We start from the raw sequence: 23,693 nt of genomic DNA, 5'->3' as shown, positions 1-23,693 counted from the left end.
AGCGTGCATCTGACTAACCAAATCTATTGCTACTATCCTTTAGGCTACAAAGAATGTGACTCGATGTGAGCGATGTATAGAGAAGACTGCAACCGTAGTCTTGTTCTAACCTTGGTAAGGATGATCTACTGTTCTATTGGGGAGGCTTACAGAATCTAGACACCACAAAGGATGTTCGACCCGCACCTATAAACCCTACCCATCCTGTTAACGAGATGTGGGCTGCAAAGATAACTCGGAAATGTCACGTTCCTCGCTACTACCACGGTCCAGCTAGTCAGGGGATATCTATGAGTACCCTAGCCCAAACACCACGTTTACGCGAGCAATGATTACTCTAAACTCAACTAGAAGAGATTAAAGTAAACTCATAAACCAAAGAACAATAAAACAAAAACTTACTAGAATTTAGAAGTCGAATTACTGAAGAATCCTAGGAGCAAGCCTCGGGTTAGGAGAACTTGATCCCACAGGTACAACCTCGGAGTAGACACCGACAGGCCGGGCTTCCTCCGATCTACACCTCCACTCTATCTCTCACAATCTAGTAGAACTTAGAAGAACTAATTCTACTCTCACATTGGATGCTAAGCCCTAAGTCTATTTAGAGGAGAGGTTATCCTTCGAGGGCTCCTCTCAACTCTATGATGAACTTGTTCTCCTCCAGGGGCCAGGGGGTCTGCTTATATAGTCCCCTCAAGTGAATCTGGGTCGTCGGATCAAACCGACATTGATTGAACGGTTGTCCTTGATCCTTTAGGTCGGTGGATCGTAATCCGCGAGACGGGTCCTGATTGGACTCTGCACCAGGGCGGGCGCCCTAGGGGGGAGGGCGGGCGCCCTGCCCCCGGGCCCGATCATCTTCCCGTTCGTTCCCGTGGCTTCTGGAGTCTTCTAGATGATAGAAAATTACGCGGCACGTTAATATCTCTATGTAAACCCGACGTGTGGGCCTTTCTTCCATATTTCTTGATAACCCCCTGCAGAAATAGACAAACACCAAAACTCGTGGAATTCTGTCAGATAAAACCCTAAGTCTGGGTGTTGGTTGCATTTGGATGTTTTTTTTATTTATTTGATGATTATATTTGGTACTTAAGGACCGTCAACAAACTCCCCCAAGCTTACCTCTTGCTCGTCCCCGAGCAAGGATGGACTCAAGAGTTTCTGCAGTGGTTTCATGTCTAAAAAGTACACATACGTTCAAGCAAGATCTCATCTCTGAGTTAGAGCAAACTATTAAGACTTAAAACTTACTCATTTTACCTTTCACCATGGGGCTTGCAACCGTCACTTGTGTCTTGAGCAGTTAAAAGATAGAACGGTCAAGTCAAGCATCATGTCTCTTGTTCTTGATCAACTATAGCTCTGGAGTTTTTGCAGATTTTCAAATAAAACTCAGAGATTCCTTGTATGACTCTCTCAAATCTCTCCTTTGTGGTATTTCTGGATCCTTACCAAGGCAGTAATGGTATATGCCTTCTCTCAAAATATGTGGTATTTTTGGTATGAGGCATAGTGATATTGCCTTCTCTCTCACCCTACTCTAATAAGGTTTTGATATCTGGAGCTCATAGGTGGGAGACAGATAATACATACTTATAAGACATTTATTGCATAGTCAAACCATGGATCCAGAAGAACAAGTCAATAAGTCAAATCAAGATGTGCATGTGTGGCGAGTGAATGGTGTATGGTGATGATGGTGATAACACTGGTGAAAGTCTAATTCTACTTTTGCTCTTTTTTTAGGGGATACATACCTTTCTTGCACTTTGAAGCTTTTTGAGGAGAATGAGATGCTCTATATTTTTTTCTTTATTTTTTTTCTCTCAGGTGGGTATCTTGTACCCCTAATTCTACTGTCGGATACTTGTCTATTTTTACCTCTCGTCTCACTTTTTCTTTTCTTCGAGGTTCCGGGCGCTTGCCCCTTTTTATTTCCTCGTATTTTTTCTTCTTTTTTTAGAGCACTCATCTCCTAGAATAATGTGGCAAGTGGTAGTAACCAAAATAACTGGAGCATTTATTTCACAGGGAATAACAGGGATAGGAAAATGTTTTTGGCTATTCTCTCCCGGATTAGGAGTAGAATACTTTTGGGTGGATTGGAGATGGAAATGAGTGGATGTATGTGGATGCGTACTTCCGGAGTAGAAGTAGCATGTATGAGTGAACGTGCAAGTGAATCTTGATTTTAACTGCATGACGAGCTCCTAAGGGTCTACACAGCTTGACCACACTCAATGCTCATAAGCAGTAAAAAGTAAATATATGGTTCAAAGTCTAATAAGCATGTATATATGGCTGTGGTAGGAATTTAAACTCTCATCATACAAGAACTCATCATGTGTTATTTTAAAGATTTTCAAAGATAAAATTCTCCAGAATTCTAGCATCTCTAGGAACAGATAAACAACAGCTCAACCTTCCCATATCATATCCGTCAACGACTTAGACTTTTGATCAGGTACTCTTCCCACAAGTTCAGGTTTAGAGCAAATCTTAATTCATAACAGTCATGCATAAACTTGTGAGAGATTTCATTTTTGAGAACTAGTCATGGCAGAGCAACTATTCATCATTTTCATGTGAAAGCTTATCATGAGGGTTCATAGCAAACTTTATTTATTTAGCAAACTAAGCAAACAACACAAAATATTTATTTAGATTTTTATGATTATGCATCTTTTTATTATTTGAGTAAAGTATAAACGTGAGTAGAACACTTAGCTGGATAAATGGGGGTGCTCTCCCTCAAGCTGGATTTTGACGTAATTTTTTCTGATGTAGATAGCAGGTGACGGAGGTGTGTTTGAATGTCGGCAGCACCCTAACAGCGATTACTATATCCTCCGCCGGCTAGTCTTCTTTGATCCTTGAAATCTGTGGAGCTTAAATAGACAACAAAGCTTTGTGGAACTGGTTAAGTATTAGCATAAAATCTCTTAGCCTTTATCATGTTGAGCCTCCTCAATAAATGTTACTCTCTTTGGTAGGATCACAATCTTATTTTTATATTTTCATTTTTTATAGAGCAGAAAAAATATTTATTTTATTTTTATGCCACCACAATGAATGTACTTATGGGTTTTGTGCCACTCGTATACTCACATGGGGCTTACTGTTTTTTAACATTTTTATTTTCTTTTCAAGATAGTATGAACCCGATTAACTAAACAAGCTATTTAAGGAAAATAAATAATTTGAAGGGAAATGACAACTACCAAGTTTACCTCTTGGCACGGCGCTCGGTGTTTTTAAGTCCTCCGAACGGGACTCTCCGTTTTCTCAGTTGTCGTGGGATTCACTAGATGGTGTAGTCGGTGGTTCCGGCGGCGCCTGCTCTTCATGTATAACTATCTTCTCTCTCCACATCTGACTCGGTGCTACGGTCTCCTCAGGACAGTTCTGTTCAAGCTGTATGTCTTCAAACCTTACCACTTCTCCTTCGTAGTCTGCCCATCTGTCCTTGATGATTTGCCTCCTCTGGTTGTGGTTGGCGTCGTCTTCTTCTTGTCCTGACCTGCTTAGAGTCTTCAACTATATAGTTAAGGTCAGTAAAATAGCGGCGTACCTTCTCAGAGGGGAAGTGCATGTGGACTTCTCCGATTCCAATATAGATGATGACTTTAACGGTGCTGAGGAACGGTCTCTCAAGGATGATGGATGGATCATACTCGTCTTCTCCCATGTTAATAACCTTCAACCTTTCAGAATGTCTGATCTGCCATCTGGAGCTGGGTCATCCTTTTTGATCAGAAACGGTGACTTAAGTCGACGATCTTGACCTCCTTGAACTGCAGTGACCATCTTAGCTGACTCGGTCCACATTTGCTTGTTCCTGTTCCTCCTGTTGGTCCTCTTGGTTCATGTCGGGATTGCTCTGGAATTTGTGTAATCTTGTTCTTGAAGGAAAACGTCTCCTTCTTCCTCTTGATGTAGAAACTGATCTTGGCAGCACTAGCGTAGATGACAGCTCCCGAGGCGTTCAAGAATGGCCTCCTCGGACGCAGAGGTTCTTCAATATTCCCTTTGGGAAACTTAGTGTCCGATTTGCAAGCCTGGGCATAATGTTGACGCTGGAGCCAGAGTCGCAGAGTGCTTCTGGGAAGTCCACCATGCCGATGGAGATCGGGATGACGGGGCGTCCTGGATCACCTCTCTGAGTAGTTAGGCCTCTGTTGATTCCAACCTTGATTTTGTTGAGAGCGGTAGTAGTAGTTGTTGTTGTTGTAGTTTACGTCCTCAAGCATCTCAGGGCAATGATTGCCTGAGTGTCTAGTATCTCCAGTGTGTTTGTGCTCGTAGGTCCAAGCCCTTCACTTGGTGGAGTCTGGGAGTTGTAAAACTCCTTCAGGTCTTGCTCGAAGTGTACCTGCTCATAGGGACAAGGCAGAGATCAAGTGCATGGGCCCTGTTGGTGGAAAACACCAACAGAACCAAAAGTGTATTTGTTCTTCTCTAACCTTAAACATAGTGAGCAAAACAAAGTTGATGGATAATAAGATCATGAGTGTAGCATTTAAAACATTTGTCAAATCAGATTGCTCAACCTTATGTAAAGATAATCTTTCTATATTTATGTTTTGCTTATATCTTCCAAAGATTAAATGTGCAACATTTTAGCTTACTAGGAACAAAGATTAAAGGACTAAACATGCTGAATCAGTTGGGTTGGTTAATTTGGAGTTATAAATCATACATGTTTGTCTCTTTATTTTATGTGAACGCCAGAACCAAGGAGAAACTTATAAAAGCGATAGTCAAGTACCTTAAGATGTTACCTTAATTGAAGAGTGATGGTACCATCTCACCTTGTGGAAGCTTCCCGTTCGTAATGGGTGTGTATCTTGTTTGTGGCACTCTTTGTCTCGTTCCATGGATCATCTCTCTATGATGAATGAGCTATGTCTTCCTTGTGCAAACCATTAAACTTCATGTGTCTCCTTTATCTCCAATGTGAGTTTGTATCTCAGGACTTCCCAGGTTGATATTGAAAGTTTTCCTGCTGGGGTTAGTCCGACAAAATATACCAATGTCTACACAAGCAGTTTTTAGTTCAACAACCAAACTAGACTCCATGTCTAATCAGATTAAGGTAGGCTATTTAACCTAAGCACTATGCTTAATTTAAATGCCAATGGAAGTATGTCCAGTACTTCCAAACCAACACTTACTAGGATAAACAAAGGTAGCGTGATGGCTTTTATAGAGATGTACTCAAGTGGAGATGAAGTAGTGTGATTAGCATTTAACAAATCAAGCATGTCTTAAAGGTAGGGACAACCAACATAGCAACTTGGCAAAGGATGTTTTCATGTGAAGTACTTCCCCCAAGCTTGAATTTTGCAAAATTCAAGATTGGATGAATTTAATTCAAAGTTGTATGATGATTGGTTGGACATACCTTGTGCTTGTCATTCATCCGATCTTCTTGCTCCAATTCTGGAAAGGTTAGTGACAAGAGTACCCGAAGGAATATTTCTACAATTATCTTTATATGCTCAACACACAGGGCAATGCTGCAAATAATTAGAAGTTCATGTTACGATCTGATAAGTGCTTATTTTAGGACACTAAGCTTGTCCTTCGGAAACCATCAATTTATGTCGGCGAAGTGGTTTCCCCTCCAACGCTGACCTATATCAAGATCAACTCACCGAGATCTGCAATATTTATTATAGACATATGCATCGACAACCGCCCCTTTAAAGTTTTTATAAATAGAAAGGAAGAGGGGGTTGGAGATCTCAAATGTGGTAAGGTAGGAGAGACCAATTGATTGGGGAGATGTTTCATATGAGCAAGGACTTGGTGAGGTATTTATGAAATAACTTCCATGCTCAGTGTTGTTTCTCTCATTCTCAAACTCCAAGAATGATTCTTCGTGATTGCTTAAAATTCCTCTAGGATTGTCTCTCAAGTTTGTTTTATCCATCCATTCAATGGTGATAGCACATGAATTTTTAATGCCCTCTAGCCATTGATGTTGCTCTTCTCGATCCTCCTTGTGGTCTTGGTGACTCTTATGCATGGGATGTCTAGAGAGATTCATAGGATCATCGGGAGGTTCAAGAGAAAGAGCATAGTAGAAATTATTAAGCTCAAGGATGGGTTGGATAGCCGAATCATGGGATTGAAATATTTGGAAATCGGCTATTGAAACTTCCTTTCCTTGTCTGGGAGATGATTCCTTCTCTATCTCTAGGAATTTTTTATGAAGACTAGTGCAAGAAGGATGTCCACGAATGAAGACATACCTTCCTTTACTAATAGATAAAGAAAGAAAGACTCTATCAAAGGTTATATGATTAAGACCAATGTGAAAATATCGAGAAAAAACATGGTCTTGTAGGGCTAGGTTTAAACCAGAATTTATAGAAAGATTAAAAGATTCCTTAGGTGCAGCTAAAAGTTCATTATCTTCTTGATTAAAAGATAGGACCTCAACTATAGAAAAGGGTTGGTTTTGGCCTATTGCAATCAACTCCGGACACAGATTATAATTAGGGGCCAAGAAAGGACTTGTTGACTCCCATGGTCTATGGCTGGTCTCCGAAGGTGCAAAAAATTCAATAATAGGTATGGAATTTGAGTTATCCGTAAAGATGGAAAAAATAAAAAGATAAAAGAATAAAAGAATAAAAGTATAATACAAGATAATAACAAGACTTAAAGTTATCTCAGCAAACCATCTTTCTCTCCGGCAACGGCACCAGAAATGCTTGTTGATGTTTGGTAACACAATCAGGAAATGATCCGCAAGCGCACGGATATCGGTGAGCATTTCACCCGGGAGGTTATCTAGAGTATCGTATTTATATTTTTACCACTGGGAGAAAGCGTGCATCTGAGTAACCAAATCTATTGCTACTACCCTTTAGGCTACAAAGAATGTGACTCGATGTGAGCGATGTATAGAGAAGACTGCAACCGTAGTCTCGTTCTAACCTTGGTAAGGATGATCTACTGTTCTATTGGGGAGGCTTACGAAATCTAGACACCACAAAGGATGTTCGACCCGCACCTATAAACCCTACCCATCCTGTTAACGAGATGTGGGCTGCAAAGGTAACTCGGAAATGTCACGTTCCTCACTACTACCACGGTCCAGCTAGTCAGGGGATATCTATGAGTACCCTAGCCCAAACACCACATTTACGCTAGCAATGATTACTCTGAACTCAACCGGAAGAGATTAAAGTAAACTCATAAACCAAAGAACAATAAAACAAGAACTTACTAGAATTTAGAAGTCGAATTAGTGAAGAATCGTAGGAGCAAGCCTCGGGTTAGAAGAACTTGATCCCACAGGTACAACCTCGGAGTAGACACCGACAGGCCGGGCTTCCTCCGATCTACACCTCCACTCTATCTCTCTCAATCTAGTAGAACTTAGAAGAACTAATTCTACTCTCACATTGGATGCTAAGCCCTAAGTCTATTTAGAGGAGAGGCTATCCTTCGAGGGCTCCTCTCAACTTTATGATGAACTTGTTCTCCTGTAGGGGCTAGGGGGTCTGTTTATATAGTCCCCTCAAGTGAATCTGGGTCGTCGGATCAAACCGACATTGATTGAATGGTTATCCTTGATCCTTTAGGTCGGTGGATCGTAATCCGCGAGACAGGTCCTGATTTGTCTCTGCACTAGGGCGGACGCCCTAGGGGGGAGGGCGGGCGCCCTGCCCCCGGGCCCGATCACCTTCCCGTTTGTTCTCGTGGCTTCTGGAGTCTTCTAGATTATAGAAAACTGCGCGACATGTTAATATCTCTATGTAAACCCGACGTGTGGGCCTTTCTTCTATATTTCCTGATAACCCCCTACAGAAATAGACAAACACCAAAACTCGTGGAATTCTGCCAGATAAAACCCTAAGTCTGGGTGTTGGTTGCATTTGGATCCTTTTCTTTATTTATTTGCTGATTATATTTGGTACTTAAGGACCGTCAACACTAGGGTCTAAAAAAAATCCGCGTAGAAATTCTAACACAGAAATGTATTGCCAGGTGCATCGTATCGTTGTAGTCCCCAAGCTTGCTGGAAGATAAAGTATGACCCTTGTAGCAAAGTCTAAAAAATTAAAATCGCTCCTCAGTCGTATATGAGTCTAATCTCCTTATTTTACAACTAAAAAGACTAAAGAAGACTGAAGAGTGGACAGTTTTTTCGTGCGACATCCGTCGGTCGTCCTGCCGCGCTCCTGCGATCCCTTCACTTCCCTCCAAATGCCACACAGGCAGAGCGGACTTAATCAAATGCCATCGAACAGCTTCTGAATTGGCCGCCGCCCTCACATCCGCGTCATGCGCTCCCCTCCATCCTCCCCCATCGCCTACGCTGGTACGCCCTGGACCCTGCAGTGCCTCCCCTCCCACGACGCCTGCAACGACGGCGGCACGATCCGTGGCACCTGTCTCCGTCGATCTCGGGTAGGAAAGGGACTCCACTGCCTCCGTCGGTTGCGATCTATGGCGCCCGTCTCAACACAGCCACCATGGACATCCTCCGCCCGCCTTCGGCCACAAGCGAGCGCGAGATCCCTGCGACCCCACGCGCTGCAAGAGGGGAGCAAAGGAGTGCGCGGATCCTAGGGGAGACCTAAATCTCATGCCACCGTCGCCTCAGCAGGGTACAGTTCATTCTCTTGTCTAGGCGAGTAGCTAGGTTTGCTGTGTTCATCTCACGATGGGGAAAATATGCGTAGTTAGGTACAGATCGTTCTCCCCGTGCCCGGCAACCGAGTGGAAGAGCGCGGCCCTCTCGGCATCGATGCACGCTCCTCCCTGCTGCCCCCCCGTTGGTTCGGATGGCCGGTGCAGCCACGCCATGGTCGAGTTCGCCCACCGCAGTGAGTCTCCCATGGAGAGCTCTGCTTCATCCCAAAGAGGCCGTACGCTCTGCTCCCTTTGCTTTCCTTTTCTTTTCCTCGTTTCTTTGAGTCTGGGATATTTTTAGTTTTTCAGAGTGGAACAAGACGCATCTGGGAGGAGTTCAAGAAGGAGGAGGAGGTACGCCCGCACTTTATTTGCAGTAAAAGATATTCATGTATATAGCTTACTTTCGTTCTTGCACTCCAATATTCAGTGTATCGATATGCTCCTTTAGCACTGACTACTGAGTCACTTGTCTTGTGTTCATGATACTGACTTGCTCATTGAAAGTCATGATCAAATTTTCTCATGTTCTGACAATATTTCTTTGGTAGATATAATCTCAAATCATGAATTCTGAACTTTTGCACAGAGATGCTTTATCTATAATATCTCTAATGCACAGCGATGCTTTATCTATAATATCTCGAATGCACAGCGATGCTTTATCTACAGAATCTCGAATGCATGTATGAACTGTGCTCTCCTCATCCCCGCCCAGTGAATTTCCGTCTCAAATCGATTGGATCTGGGGATTTTTTTTGGTTTTGTTTGGGTTGCAGCTTCCCGTGAACGACGAGCTGCTGTGGGATAACGGCACGCCCTTCCCGGAACCCTGCATCGACCGCCTCGCCCCGCACATCGGCAAGGTAGTATGGACCTGATCAGTCATCGAATACGTGCGCAGCGCAGCATCATAGGCGTGTGGATTGGTTTGATTTGGTTGTATGATTGGTTCTGTGTTTGCTGATGGATAGTACGAGGCGTTGGCGTGGCTGTGCAGAGGGCTGGGGTTCTTCGCTGCCCTTGGCGTGGCTGCTGCTGTGAACGACAAGGCCTCCAAGATACCATATGTGAGTGTGCATTGCTAGCTGTTGTTTCTCTGATTGCATTTTGATCTTTCAGTGTTTGTTGTGTTGTGCTATAGAGATCACTCCACCTACTGTAACTATATTTCTACTATGCTATTTTAAATACTTGCCTCCTTGGGTTATTGTTAAGTTACTAGAAGATATTATTACTTAAAAGTTCCTATCAGACAAAATGGTAATATTGCTTTCAAATGTTGAAAATCTGGACCCTCATAGAAGATGTCTGTGATTTTGCATGCCTATAGATATCACTCCACCTATGGTAAGCTAACATTTTGTAGGAAAAAAAACTGGGAAATGGGTTGGTGGAATTGAGGTAACAGATTCACTATGAGCAAAGCCTTCTCTTGCTCCTACTGTTTAGCCTTTATTCGGTAAGCAGATTCATAAGCAGTGTTTTCCTAGACATTAAACGGTGTGAGGCACCTACTGTTTAGCCTTTATTCGGGCTAAATGGTCAATTAAATGGGTTCAACCGCCGATTAAACAGAAATAGGGTACCACAGTGTAGCGTTTTCATGGTGTTTAAATTGGCTAAATTAATCACTGGAGCACTCTCTCGGTTTCATCCGTCAGAGACAAGGACTCCGACGAAGACCCAACAGGTATGCCCACCCTTCTCTTCCCTTTGTGCTGTGCGAAATACAACTAAAAAGAACAAAAGATGTTGTGCGAAATCGAGCACCCGAACCTCATTCGTTCATTCCTTGTCTAATTCTTATTGCAGCCAATGTGATTCGTTTGTTCCATCCTGTGACTTATTGGGTTGATTTTTTCTGTCTAAGAACAGAATCTGATTAGATTTTTTTTCAATCAGAAAAAATTAGATGCCCTGATTTCAACGATCAGGTGTTGGTAGGCTGGCTGCGCTTAGATGGTGCTATATGTGCAAATGCTTTCTTGCTCCCATTATTCTTTACCATATACATATGAAACAAATGCGCAGACTGAAAGCTGAAAGGCTACCCTGATGAAAGTGGATCTAGGTTGGAGCAGATACTTTACTAGGCTAGAACAGTTACTATATATTAACTACTAATGTGACTTCAGAGTCCAGACACTTGATAAAGCCCATTTAGCAGATAGTTGAAACTTTAGAGCAGTGAGAAGATGGACAAGAGACACATTCAGCACTTATCTGACTAGATCACGTCTTCCTGCCACTGTTAGTACCCTCCATGGCCATTACCTTTGCAGTTGGACCAAGGAAAAAAAATTCTATCTTTCGTCATAAGTAAGGCCGATTTACATTATTTTGTACTGGTAGATTCCTACAGTGCAGTAGGTGAACTAGATCAATACCACCAGACCTTACGTAATCAACAAAATAGCTGTAGACTTCTCTTGAAGCTGTAGTGAAGTTCCTATGCGACTGATGCTAATATTCATTTTGGGTTTTGGCTTCCAGGGTTTGCAGGGTACCAATTCTGCTGGACTTTAACTACGTCCTGGCTTCTGGCACAGGTGGATGATAGTGAACTTCATGATACTTAGCCTTTGAATTAGCAGATGCTGCTATCTGTTAAGAGCTTCTAGGTGAAATTACAAATTGCCTTGAGAGTTCTTTCTCAATAGGGTGTAGCCATGAATTGAAAAACATACCTAAAATTATTTGTTTTGTCAAGATGACCCTGTTCAGTAGCAGTAGGAAAGAATATGGTATTTTGCACGGGACAATTAACGCTGATGATTGGCAAAAAATGAATATTACATACATGGTGCTCAAAATGGCTTTTTAATAATAGAAACAAAACATGTTGAAATTTTGCTTGCCTCCCGTAACTACTTGTGTTCTAGAAAGGGTGAGTAGCTTTGTTGCAATTTCAAGATGTGTGACTTCTTAAGTATGATGGTCCCATTATAGTAGAATAGAATTATAATCTATTCATTACAACTCTTTTGTATTGAATTAAGTAATTTTTCTACATTTCATTGAGTTACTAATACCAGATACTAATAGAACAATGTTTCGAAGCATTGAAAACATACTAAACTGGATCATAATTTAATACTGGGGCATATAGTTGAAGGCATGTTACTATCTAAAATATGAAGAAGGGTGACCTTGGCATACCAGTCTTGTATGAAGTAAACTGATAATTTAAAGAGATGTTACTTCTAAAAGGTTGAAGAATCAATTAATCTTGTTATGGTAATATTATATTGGATATATATTTTATGTGGCTATGTATAAATGTACAATACTATAAATGCATACCTTAATGACTGTGAACCATCAATGAGAATTTTAGCCATTCACAAAATTCAATTTGTAATATTGACATTGCGAACATCACACTCGCATTATCGTTCATTTTAACGATACAACACGTTACATGCTCAAATTATAAAAGTATTATTTACTCCCGTTGTAATGCATATGGAAAGGTGAGTCTGCAACGTCGCGTTCTCTGTGACTATGTTAATTTCACGAAATTTACCTTTTGGATTACATGTCACTTTAACATCGGTATTTAATTTCATGTGATCCATATGTTTTTTTTACAAAAGTTTAGTTGTCCCGTAGCAATGCACGGGCACGCTACCTAGTTTATATATAATTGAGAAGAGCAGTCTCCAAGCTGTGATTAGAGAGTGATCGGAGCAGTTCCCAAGCATAGCATAGGGAGTGATCGACGAGTCCTCGAGTGCGGTTGGGAATGTAAACGTGCTTGGTGGTCAGCACAGTCTCCGAGCACAGCGTAAGGACTGGTCAATGAGTCTCCGAGCGTGGTTGGAACATTAACGTGTTCAGTGGTTAGCACAGTCTTCAAGCATAGCATAGGGATTGGTCAATGAGTCCTCGAGTATGGTTGGGAACGTAAACATGCTCGATGGTCAGAGCAGTCTCCGAGCACAGCATAGAGAATGGTCGACGAGTCTTAGAGCATAGATTGTTGACTAGACCAAGCTCTAAAAAAATAAATATAGAGAATAAATAGTACATGATGTACAAATAAACTCTAGAGAAAAAAATCAGCACTCACATAAGTTTTTAGCTTTTATGTTATATTAAAGTTAGCATGAGTAGTTAATTTATTCTAGAATTTGCAATAGCTCTGATCCAACCAATAATCTGGAATATGAGGCGCATAGTCTAAGCACGCGTAGGATTGCTAGCCTTGCTAGAAAGCTACTGCCGACCACCCGGAACACTGAGAGCGGATCTCGTTCATGTGTGGAGAGGAGTCGGAGACAGTGCCAGCTCTTGAAAACTCGTGTAGGAGAAAAAACTAGTCGGCTAACTAAAAGTTGTTTCGAAGAATAATCATGTCAAGGATGTTATACAAAATATTATGCAAAAAATAAATAAAATATTAGAAGTGCATTTATCTTTGGATGGAAGTATGTTCGATGGCGATAAAATTGTCTGGCCTCGAGCTTTCTGACGTGTTGTCATGATGGTGGTCGCGGTTGTCATAGCGCCATTCTTCAGGGCGATCATTAAAGCGATATGATAGGTGGTCAGATCAAATAGGCCAAGCAACTTGGTCGATAGCTCTGAGCAGGTCAGTGTTGGTATTTCTTATGCACAGTTAAAATATGAACGATTCTGCAAGCGCACAGAAAACCATTGTAGCATTTTACCAGGAGTATTCCAGGTATCGTTATTTATATTTTACCACTAGGAAACAATGGATAAAGATATTGATAGTTCACCATCATGTATCTACTAACTAATACACCAACTAGACTAAAGTAGGGGTAAATAATAGATGATAAGAATTATGCATATATGACACACACTGGAGAATTCTATGATAAAAGAGTAGATAGCTAAAGTAAGAGGACAACGTGAGAGTTTAAGATTCCTAAATACTTCTCTATTACTAAGGTTCTATAATAACTAATTTATGGTAGGTAAAGCAATCACATAATAACACTTCGGGACATCAGAGCACTTAGCCACAGACAGATGAGAAGGAGGCTAGGACGGTCTGACTATGGTCCTACAACACCAATCCAAATGTATCCAAACGTGGTAGAATATGTCGGCCGTCAGGGCTGTCACCACCTGGGGCTACCACAACTATCCGTAGAACTGGGTGCAATCTCAGGTAACCTATAGTCTAGACACCATGTCTCTACTACAAATGACTACTCTAGTCACAATTAATAACTAGAGCACCTGATGTGGGCAGAGATCCTATGCTAAAGTATAACGACTATACTAACCAATCAAATATAATGCATAAAAGTAAATAGAGAAGATAAAATATATTACCACATAAGTCTTACAAGAAAAGATACAAAAATATACTAGAACTCTGGTGACTCTTCTGAAGACTCCTCCAGAACCCAGACATAACGCCGCTCTCCCTAACTCTCAACTAGAATTAATCTACTACATTGAAAAGTTTAGCCTTAATTCTCTAGAGACGAGAGGTTATCCATTCGAGGGGCGCCCCTAGATCTCCATAATATGGTGCCCCTAGGGAGGGGGTCTACCTCTTTATTTATAGCCTAGAAAAGCCTCCCACCTCTTCTGGACAGACGATGTGGGACTAATTCTTCCACCATTTGCTCTGTTGGGCTATTATATATCAACTTGGGCCTTCCAATCATCCCTCATGTGAGTCTACTCAAGAGAGCACCTTGGGGTGCCTCTCTTGGGCCTCTATCATGTCATATGAGCCTCTTCTTACGTCATGGGCCTTGCTTGGGCGTGGGGCCCATTAGTGGTAATTCTCCTTTATTTGTAAAATTAATATCTTTTCACTCTAGACTCCAAATATGGCAAATAATATGTCCATTTCGATCGTCTCGACGAGCCCGTCGCAATGGTGTAGTCCAAATTATCATTTGACATACTTTTATTTGATGGAAAATTACATTTTCCTACAAAATAAGTGAGAACACCAAAACTCGTGGAACTCGTTAGAATCAAACCCTACAACTATGCTTTATGGTTGATATCATGTTATATTGAGAAATAGTTGATGATATAAAATAGGAATTAAGGACCGTCAACAAGTTCCCCCAAGCTTATCCTTTGCTAGTCCCTTAGCAAAGCCCAACTAGTAAACTTGGATCAGGAGTTGCTACAATGCTTTCACGCCTCACAAGTACACAAGTATTCAAACAAGGACTCCCCTCTGGATTAGAATGAACTATTCTGACTCAAGACTCACTCATTTTACCTTTCACCATGGGGCTTATAGCTATCACTTAGGTCTTGGACAGTTGAAAGACAGAACAGTTAAGTCGAGCACTATGCTACCCGCTCTTTGATCAACTATTATTCTAGAGTTTTGCAAGATTTTCAAATAAAACTTAGAGTTTCCTTGTATGACACTTTCCAGTCTCTCATATGTGGTATTTTTGGATCCTCTCTAAGGCAAGTGAGTAAGCCTTCTCTCTGCTCTCAGATTGTGGTATTTGTATCACTAAGACATAGTTGCCTTCTCTCTCTCACCCTACTTCTAATTGGCTTATGTGGAGCTCATAGGTGGGAAAGATAATTCAAACCTACTTGCATGTATTGCATAGTTAAACCATCGATCCAGAGAAACTAATTATACAGTCAAGTCATATGTGCATGTGAGTATAATGAATGAAGTGAATGATAAGAATGAAAGTGGTAATGAGGGGTGATAACTGATGGTGAATATCTTATTCTACAATTGCTCCTTGGGGATAACATACTTCCCTGATGTGAGAACAAGGATTTGGCTGTCTTTCTTTTCTTTTGCATTGTGACTTTTGTCATCTTTCTTTCTTTTCTTCTTTTTTCTCTCTCTTTTTAGAGATCAGCTATCCCTTTTAATGCAATGACAACAGTCGAGAGTATCAACTGAGATAACTGGGGCTTTATTGGATAAGTAGAATAAGACATTGAATATTTTTGGGTGTCTTCTCCTAGTGTAGGAGTAGAACATTTTCTAAGTGGACGTGGAATGTGTGTGGGTGAATGAAGGAATGCGTACTCCTAGGGTAGGAGCAGCATAGGTGCGTGTCTTCAGGATAGAAACTACACAGAGTGTAGTGCGTATATGTGGGTGGTACTTCTAGGAACAGAAGTAGCACATAGTGAATGTGGTGGTTGAAAGTGGTTGCATACTTCTGAGGATAGAAGTAGCTAAGATCAATAGATGGAGAGCACATAATATTGACTTTAACTACATGACTAGTTCCATAGGGTCTACACAACTTAACTACTCTCAATGCTTATAGGTTGAAATATAAGTGGAGGTTTTCCTAATCTAGTAAGCATGAGTAATTGGCTGTGGTAGGAATTTTAAAACTCTCGTCATAAAGGAACTCATCATGTAGCAATTTAAGATTTTCAAAATAAAATTCTCTAGAATTCTAGCATCTCTAGGAGCAAGATTGATAGCAGCTCAAAACCTTCCCATATCATATCCGTCAACTGCCTAGACTTAGATCAAGCATTTGCTACCCACAAGTTTTAGGCTCAGAGCAAATCTTAAGTCTAAACAGTTGTGCCTAAAACTCAAGAGTGTACAAGGTTGAAAACTCAGTACTTGCCAAGAATTACGGCAGAGCAACTATTCATCATCTCCATCTAAAAGTTAATTGTAGAGGTTCATCTTAACAAATTCATTAGAAGCTCTCCTAGCAAGATTAATTATGAAAGATAAAACATTTATTGGGTTTCTAAGATTATTCATCTTTTTATCTTGTCATAACGCACTAGGAATAAATAGATAAGTGAGTAAGGGATACTTAGCTCGGTGTACGGGGGTTGCTCTCCCCCAAGCTGGATATTGACATAGTCTGTTGAGATTGCTGATGGGCAGTGAAGACGTACTTGTTGACACCGTTTTTGGAACGGGTCAAGTTAGTTGAGACAGACCGATTGATGACAGAATGGTTATTGTATTGTGGCAGAAAGATGCCGATGAGGATCAACTAATAAAGATAGTGCCGATGATAGGGAATGATCGGTAGGAGATTTCTGCTGATTCAGTATTGGTATAAGGTCAAAAATGATGTTTGCTGATTATTGCCGATAAAACTTATGGTTGCCGATGCCGATGGAGAAGGGCGTGGAGACTGCTGCTAAAAGGGCGTGTATGTGCTGATGGGGCAAAGGCCGATGAGGACTTAAGGCAGGAGCCGATGAAGACTTTATCGTAATTAGGGCAGACATAGGAATAGGTAGTTATTGTTTCTTTTTCTATAATTGTTCGAGTATGTCTTACATATAAGAGTCTTGTTTACCTAGTCGTATTTGGTTGTAACTCTTTGGGCTAGGGTATAAATATAGACCCAGCAACAATGTAGAAAGAGACCAATCAATATCAAATACAAGTTTACATCTACTTTTCGGCGACTTCGTCAATTCGTATACTTTTCTTTTTATGAGTTCTCATTGTTTCGGCGAGTTGCATGTTCTAGTGTAATACTCGACGATTTTTGAGTTCCACGTGAGCACCTCTTGGCCGTGACATCTAGGCACATCACTGTTGTCGGGACCAAAGTGTTCAAATCTTTATCCTTGTCGATTATTAAGTCAAATCGACTGGCACGTCTAGATATCAAAATCGGGTGTTAGCTCTTTGTGTTTGCAGATCTATTTTTGCATTAACACATCTTTTGACATGCCCAGTGGGACAAATCAACGAAGATCGATATGGCTACTTCTGAACTTGATGCGGACAACGTCATCGGCGTGACAGAAGTCGATCTCAGGGAGGAATAGAAGCAGGCCATGGAGAGGGCTATGGAGGAATACAAGCAGCTCTGTTTGAAATCCTTCAACCTGAATAGGAGCAGGGAAGTTATACAAAAGCAAGATTTGCCGTTGCCTCGGCAAGTTACCTTTGATCCCAATCCTGGTAAACTGCAAGATATGGTTAATTCAGCAATTAATCATGCTTTGATTAATCACTCCAATGTGTTGTCCAACACCGTTTATAACACTATGGTCCGAACTTTTAAAGAGGGACATGCACCACCACTTAATGCTGGCCCAGCCTATCATCATCCAGGATTATCATCGGTTATAGCTCCATCGGCTCCTTCAGCCGTTGCGGGTATAGAAGTCACTTCTCTTTCAAGTATAGTAGGATTGGCTAATGAGCAATCTACACCGATGAGATCTGATCCAATGACTTTAGGGGGACGGGTCCAGCTCAACATAGATCTATCGACATTGGCTATGTCAGGATCTGTATTTCAGAATTGTCAAGTTCCTCCTAATTGGTGGGGATATGGTATGCCTCCAGAATTTGTAGCAAATAATTCTGGATCGCATCAGATGTCTGACATAGCGGAGAAAGCTCATATGCCATCGGCACCTCCAGTCTCGCCGATGACTCAAGTGCCTCAGTATTCCACGACAACTACTGCGAGGCCAATTACTGGAAATTTCTAAATGCCAACATTCCAGATGCCTAATGCAAGCTCATCAGCAAATCCATTGCTGACATAATAGAGGTTTGTGTCTTAGGCAGGCTATGTCAATCCAGCAATGATGACTAATTATCAGCCATCGGCAAGTCTTGTGCCGATGAATACCAGTAATGGTTGGACAGGACAGTTGGTCTTTCCACATACAGCACAGTAGAATCATCAAGTTGCAGGGGTTCAACAAGGTCATATGTAGGCTGGCTTTCAGAATCAGGCACCGTTAGTTCAGCCGATGAATCTTACTCAGCAGATTGGTGGTCCACAAGCAATGGCCAATATGATGTTTGCTAGAGATCGTATACCCTAGAGACACGTGGAAGTATATCAGCAGGTGCCAGAAGCTCAACCAGTGCATCGGCAAGATGCTGATGCTTATTGGCCTGATAAGATAGCAGAGGTCATGAGAGATCAATTTGGAATAAAATCTAAAGTCAATACTTATTCTTATCGGACACCATATCCTCCTGCATATGATCTAATTTTGCTTCCAAATCGGTACAAGATGCCAGATTTTACTAAGTTCTCTGGACAAGATGATACCTTGACAATGGAGCATGTCAATCGGTTCATCATTTAATGTGGAGAAGCTGCCAACAGAGATGAGTTAAGGGTTCGTTTATTCTCATCATCCTTGTCGGGGTCGGCCTTTACCTTGTTTATTTCATTACCTCCAAATTCAGTCATTACTTGGGCCGATCTAGAAAAACAATTTCATAAATATTACTTTTCTGGAGTTCATGAAAAGAAGCTTACCGATTTAGTGAGACTAAGCTAATGTAATGATGAATCAGTGGAGAGCTTTATGTAGAGACTGCAAGATGTGAAGAACAAATGCTATAGTCTGGTTCTGGATGATCGGCAGCTGGCCGATTTGGCTTTTCAAGGGTTGTTGCCACATCTCAAAGATAAATATGCTTCTCAAGAGTTTGAAAGTTTGAGTCATTTAGTGCAGAGAATTTTTGATCAAGACACTAGGACTTTCGAACCTAGAAAGAATTGGAATAAAAAGGTATCATTTGTCGATGAGGCAGAAAGTTCTAATGAGGAACCAGTCATCGGCTTAGCAGAGTGGGTGAAAAATAAGAAGCCGATGTCTTGTCCTTTTGGCCAGAGAGAACCAGAGAAATTTGCTTTTGATATCACTAAAACTGATAGGATATTTGATTTCCTAATTTAGGAAGGGCAGATTAAATTGTCACCTAATCATGTGATTCTATCGGCAGAAGAATTGAAGAAAATCAAGTATTGCAAATGGTATAACGCAACTTCGCACAATACAAATGAATGCAAAGTATTTAGGCAACAGTTGCCATCGGCTATAGAATCTGGGAGAATCAAATTTGATAATACTCAGAAGTCGATGAAAATTGATTAGCAGCCTTTCCCCACAAACATGTTAGATGCCAAGGGTAAGACTAAGGTCTTGATGTCAGAAATGGCTGAGGAGAAGGCATCGGTAGATCCCCAGCATCAGATAACTACCGATGATGCCAAAGGAAAGGGTTTGTTGAAGGAAAATAGTAGTTCTGGACGGCCTCCCCGATCTGGCGTTGTGATCACTCATAGACGACAATGGGAGAATTGGCAGCAGCGTGAGGATCGGTATCGGCGTCAACAAGAAGATAGACGTTGGGAAGAATAGAATCGGCATAAAGATCATTGGGATTGCCCGTTCTTTGTTCACTGTTGGGAACGAGATATCAAATTGCCGACTGTTGAAGATTGCCCTGAGTGTAATGGTTACCAACGATATGATCGACCAAATCGGAGATTCCAATCCGACGATCGACGTTCTAATGAGCCGATCAAAGAAAAAGCATCAGTTCATGATCGGCTAGGGGGCAGGCTTAATGTGCATGAAAGGCTTGGTAGACGCGTCGGTTACTTTCCAAGGAATCAAGAAGAACTTGAAGAGATAGAGAACGCACGTGTTCCCGATGAATTCATATTCTACAAAGATTTTAACATTCATCGTGTGGAGTCAAAGGAAGTTCGCTATCAGCCAGTTTGGAAGACAAAGCTTCCCCATTGGTGTCCAGAAGGTTTGACAAGAACACAGAGGAGGAGGATGCAACGGGAACGTCAAGAAGATTTGTACAGAGAGGAAAATTCTTCTAAGTCTGAGGGTCGACAGCAGTCGGATCGCAAGGGGAAAGGTCCATCAGCGGATGTTAATATGGTATTTATGTTGTCGATGGAATTTCTCGCGCCCTCTAATGATGACGAAGAAATTAGTCTCCCTAATCAAATAGCTCAATTAGCACTTGATTCGATGATGGCTGTGTTTGAGAAACCATCCGATGATGAGAGGCAGCATCTCAAAGCTCTATTCGTTAAAGGTAGGGTTGATGGGCAGCCAGTCTCTAAAATACTCATCGATGGAGGAGCTGCCATTAATATTATGCCCTATGTGATGTATCAGAAGCTTGACAAAGGAGATCAAGACTTAACCAAGACCAATATGATGCTGAAAGACTTTGAGGGCAACGTGTTTCCAGCTAAAGGAGCTGTGTGTGTTGAATTGACTATCGGTAGTAAGACCTTGCCGATGACTTTATTTGTTATCAGTGGAAAGGGCGCATACAACCTACTGCTAGGGAGAGATTGGATTCATGCCAACTGTTGTGTCCCTTCCACAATGCATCAGTGCCTTGTTCAATAGGTTGGTGATAAAATTGAAGTCATCCTTGGAGATTATTCCTACATCATTGCATCGGCAGAGTCAGATACTTATGAGTGAACCAGGTGCATATGAGGAGAAGCCTGGGAGAAATATTTCCTCAAAGTTGCCGATTATGAGATTCCACCGATCCAAGCAATCGGTTCTGATGAAGAGTGTTAATGGATAGGTTCGTCGATGATGGAAAGTTAGGACAAGGGTTTACATCGGCTGATGATTTGGTAGAAGTAGATATTGGTAGTGGTGATAGGCCGAGGCCTACTTTTATTAGTGCTAAGTTAGATTCTATGTATAAGCAACAATTAGCTGATTTGCTAAAAGAATATAAAGATTGTTTTGCTTGGGATTATACCGAGATGCCTGAATTAGACCGATCAATTGTTGAACATCGGTTACCTATTAAATCTAGATTTCAGCCACATTAGCAACCAGCGCGCCGATGTAACCCTAATATCCTTCCCAATATTAAGGCTAAAATAACCAAATTAATTGAAGCTATGTTTATTCAGAGTGTCGGTATGCGGAGTGGATTTCAAATGTTGTTCCTGTCTACAAGAAAAATGGAAAGCTTCATGTATGCATCAATTTTAGGAATCTCAACAAAGCTACGCCAATGGATGGCTACCTGATGCCGGTTGCCAATCTACTGGTTGATGCGGCAGCTGGACAGTGGATTATTTGTTTTATGGATGTCAATGCAGGATACAATCAAATATTTATGGCTGAAGAGGACATACCCAAAACTGCTTTTAAATGTCTTGGCCATGTCGGTTTGTTTGAATGGATAGTTATGACTTTTGGTTTGAAAAATGCCGGTGGAACTTATCAAAGGGCTATGAATTTTATTTCTCATGAGTTCATTGACACACTGGTGGAAATTTACATTGATGATGTGGTGGTTAAATCTGGAGATTTTATAAAACATGTAGCCGATCTACGAAAAATACTTGAATGTACAAGGAAACATGGTTTGAAGATGAATCCTAATAAGTGTGCATTTGGTGTATCGACAGGCCAGTTTCTGGGTTTCATGGTGCATGAGAGAGGAATTGAAATTAGTAGGAGATCTATTGATGCAATTAATAAGGTAATTGGTCCTGCCGATAAAATAGAACTCCAGTCTTTGATCGGCAAGATTAATTTCATGAGGAGGTTCATATCCAATCTGTCGGGTAAGATCAAGGCTTTCAGTCCTTTGCTCAAATTAAAAGCTGATCAGGAGTTTGTGTGGGGGATGGAGCAACATCTAGCCCTAGATGAAATTAAGAATTATTTGATGAATCCTCCAGTACTGGTTCCACCTCAACATGGAAAATCCTTGAGATTGTACTTGTCGACCGATGATACCATTGTTGGTTCGGCTCTTATTCAAGAGTTTGAAGGAAAAGAGTGTGTGATTTATTATTTAAGCAGAAGATTGGTGGATGCTGAGACAAGGTATTTGGCCATTTAGAAATTGTGTTTATGTCTGTACTTTTCTTGTACTAAATTAAGGCATTATTTGTTATCGGCCGAATGTACTGTCATATGCAAAGATGACATGGTCAAATACATGTCGTCGATGCCGATTATGAGTGGTAGAATCGATAAGTGGATTCTAGCATTGTCAGAGTTTGACCTACGTTGCGAATCGGCTAAGGCAGAGGGCAGGTTATGGCCAATTTCGTTATGCAGCATTGCAGTTCAGTAAATTCTTTGGAAGTTGCTCCTTGGACACTTTTCTTTGATGGATCTACATGTGACCAGGGAGCAGGTATCGACATAGTGTTAATTTCTCCCTGAGGAAAAAGGTATGAATTTTCATTGCCGATTGTTGCTACATCGACAAACAATCAGGTTGAATACCAAGCTTTAGTGAAAGGGTTAGAGTTACTGAGAGAAATTCATGGCGATGCCATTGAAATCTTTGGTGATTCTATGCTTGTTATAAATCAGTTGGTTGGAGTTTATGAGTGCCGAAGTGAGGTTTGAGTCTCATATTATGAAATATGTTTGCAATTGTTTAAGGGACTTAAGGATTTCCGTCTGGAGCATATTCCCCGACTACATAATGAAGAAGCCAATGAGCTAGCTCAACGCGCTTTGGGATATCGGCCTATCTTCGAGGTATTTGCATCAACAATCGGTGCCGATGATTGGAGAACAAAGATCATTGACTACTTGAAGACCAGTCTAAGAAAGTTGAAAGACGCATTAGGTTCCAAGCCACCAAGTATGTGCTCCTAGATGATGAGCTATATTATCACACTTTGGATGGAGTTTTACTCAGGTGTCTTGGTAGAGATGAATCAAGAAGTTTGATAGGTGAAATTCATGAGGGAGTATGTGGAGCACAACAACCGACTTTTAAAATGAAATGGATGATTAGGAGAAATGGATACTATTGGCCGACTATTCTTGAAGATTGTTTTAAATACTTTAAAGGATGTCAAGGGTGTCAAAAGTTTGGCAATATTCAAAGAGCGCATGCATCAGCCATGAATCCTATTATTAAACCTTGGCCATTCCGGAGATGGGCTATTGATCTCATCGGTCAGATTTATCTGCCATCGAGCAAAGGACATAAGTTTATTCTCGTTGCCACTGATTATTTTACTAAATGGGTTGAAGCTATTCCTTTGAAAAAGGTGACATCGGCCAATATGATTGATTTTGTAAAGGAGCATATTGTCTACCGATTTGGTATTCCTCAGATGATTACTACCGATCAGGGTACTATGTTTACATCGGGGGAGTTTGATGAATTTGCAATCGGTATGGGCATTAAAGTTTTAAATTCTTCTCCTTATTACGCTCAAGCTAATGGGCAGGCTGAAGCTTCTAACAAAGGGATCATTAAACTCATCAAGCGTAAGATTGAAGAAAACCCTAGACGATGGCATACAGTGTTG

The 23,693-nt window shown here is 41.2% G+C and overlaps 1 protein-coding gene across 11 annotated transcripts; it reads left to right on the top strand.

Moving 5' to 3' along the window:
• LOC8058284 (NADH dehydrogenase [ubiquinone] 1 beta subcomplex subunit 8, mitochondrial) lies at positions 8,201 to 11,509 on the top strand. 11 transcript variants are annotated; one of them, XM_021447774.1, is made up of 6 exons: positions 8,201 to 8,633; positions 8,719 to 8,894; positions 8,960 to 9,012; positions 9,438 to 9,524; positions 9,633 to 9,728; positions 11,155 to 11,509. In XM_021447774.1, exons 2-6 carry the CDS (start codon positions 8,774 to 8,776, stop codon positions 11,185 to 11,187), a joined length of 390 nt encoding a protein of 129 aa, XP_021303449.1. In that variant the 5' UTR covers positions 8,201 to 8,633; positions 8,719 to 8,773; the 3' UTR covers positions 11,188 to 11,509. The 11 variants fall into 11 exon arrangements, 8 of the variants coding, with proteins under 8 accessions (XP_021303449.1, XP_021303445.1, XP_002440834.2 ...); XR_002447643.1 differs by having other exon boundaries at positions 8,203 to 8,633; positions 8,709 to 8,894; positions 9,633 to 10,351; XM_021447770.1 differs by having other exon boundaries at positions 8,203 to 8,633; positions 8,968 to 9,012.

This window comes from Sorghum bicolor, chromosome 9 (genome assembly GCF_000003195.3).
Source record: "Sorghum bicolor cultivar BTx623 chromosome 9, Sorghum_bicolor_NCBIv3, whole genome shotgun sequence".
In the NCBI taxonomy this organism is placed as follows: Eukaryota; Viridiplantae; Streptophyta; class Magnoliopsida; order Poales; family Poaceae; genus Sorghum; species Sorghum bicolor.
Note: the sequence above shows the minus strand (reverse complement) of the source record. Positions and strands in the feature narration are given on the sequence as shown.

What these genes read in the sequence shown, in the direction of transcription:
- LOC8058284 (XM_021447768.1), top strand. Translation starts at nt 8,612, where the DNA reads ATGCCACCGTCGCCTCAGCAGG. An exon ending in AGTTCAAGAAGGAGGAGGAG is followed by an intron (nt 9,013 to 9,437) that starts GTACGCCCGCAC and finishes TTTGGGTTGCAG; the next exon opens with CTTCCCGTGAACGACGAGCT. An exon ending in AGGCCTCCAAGATACCATAT is followed by an intron (nt 9,729 to 11,154) that starts GTGAGTGTGCAT and finishes TTTGGCTTCCAG; the next exon opens with GGTTTGCAGGGTACCAATTC.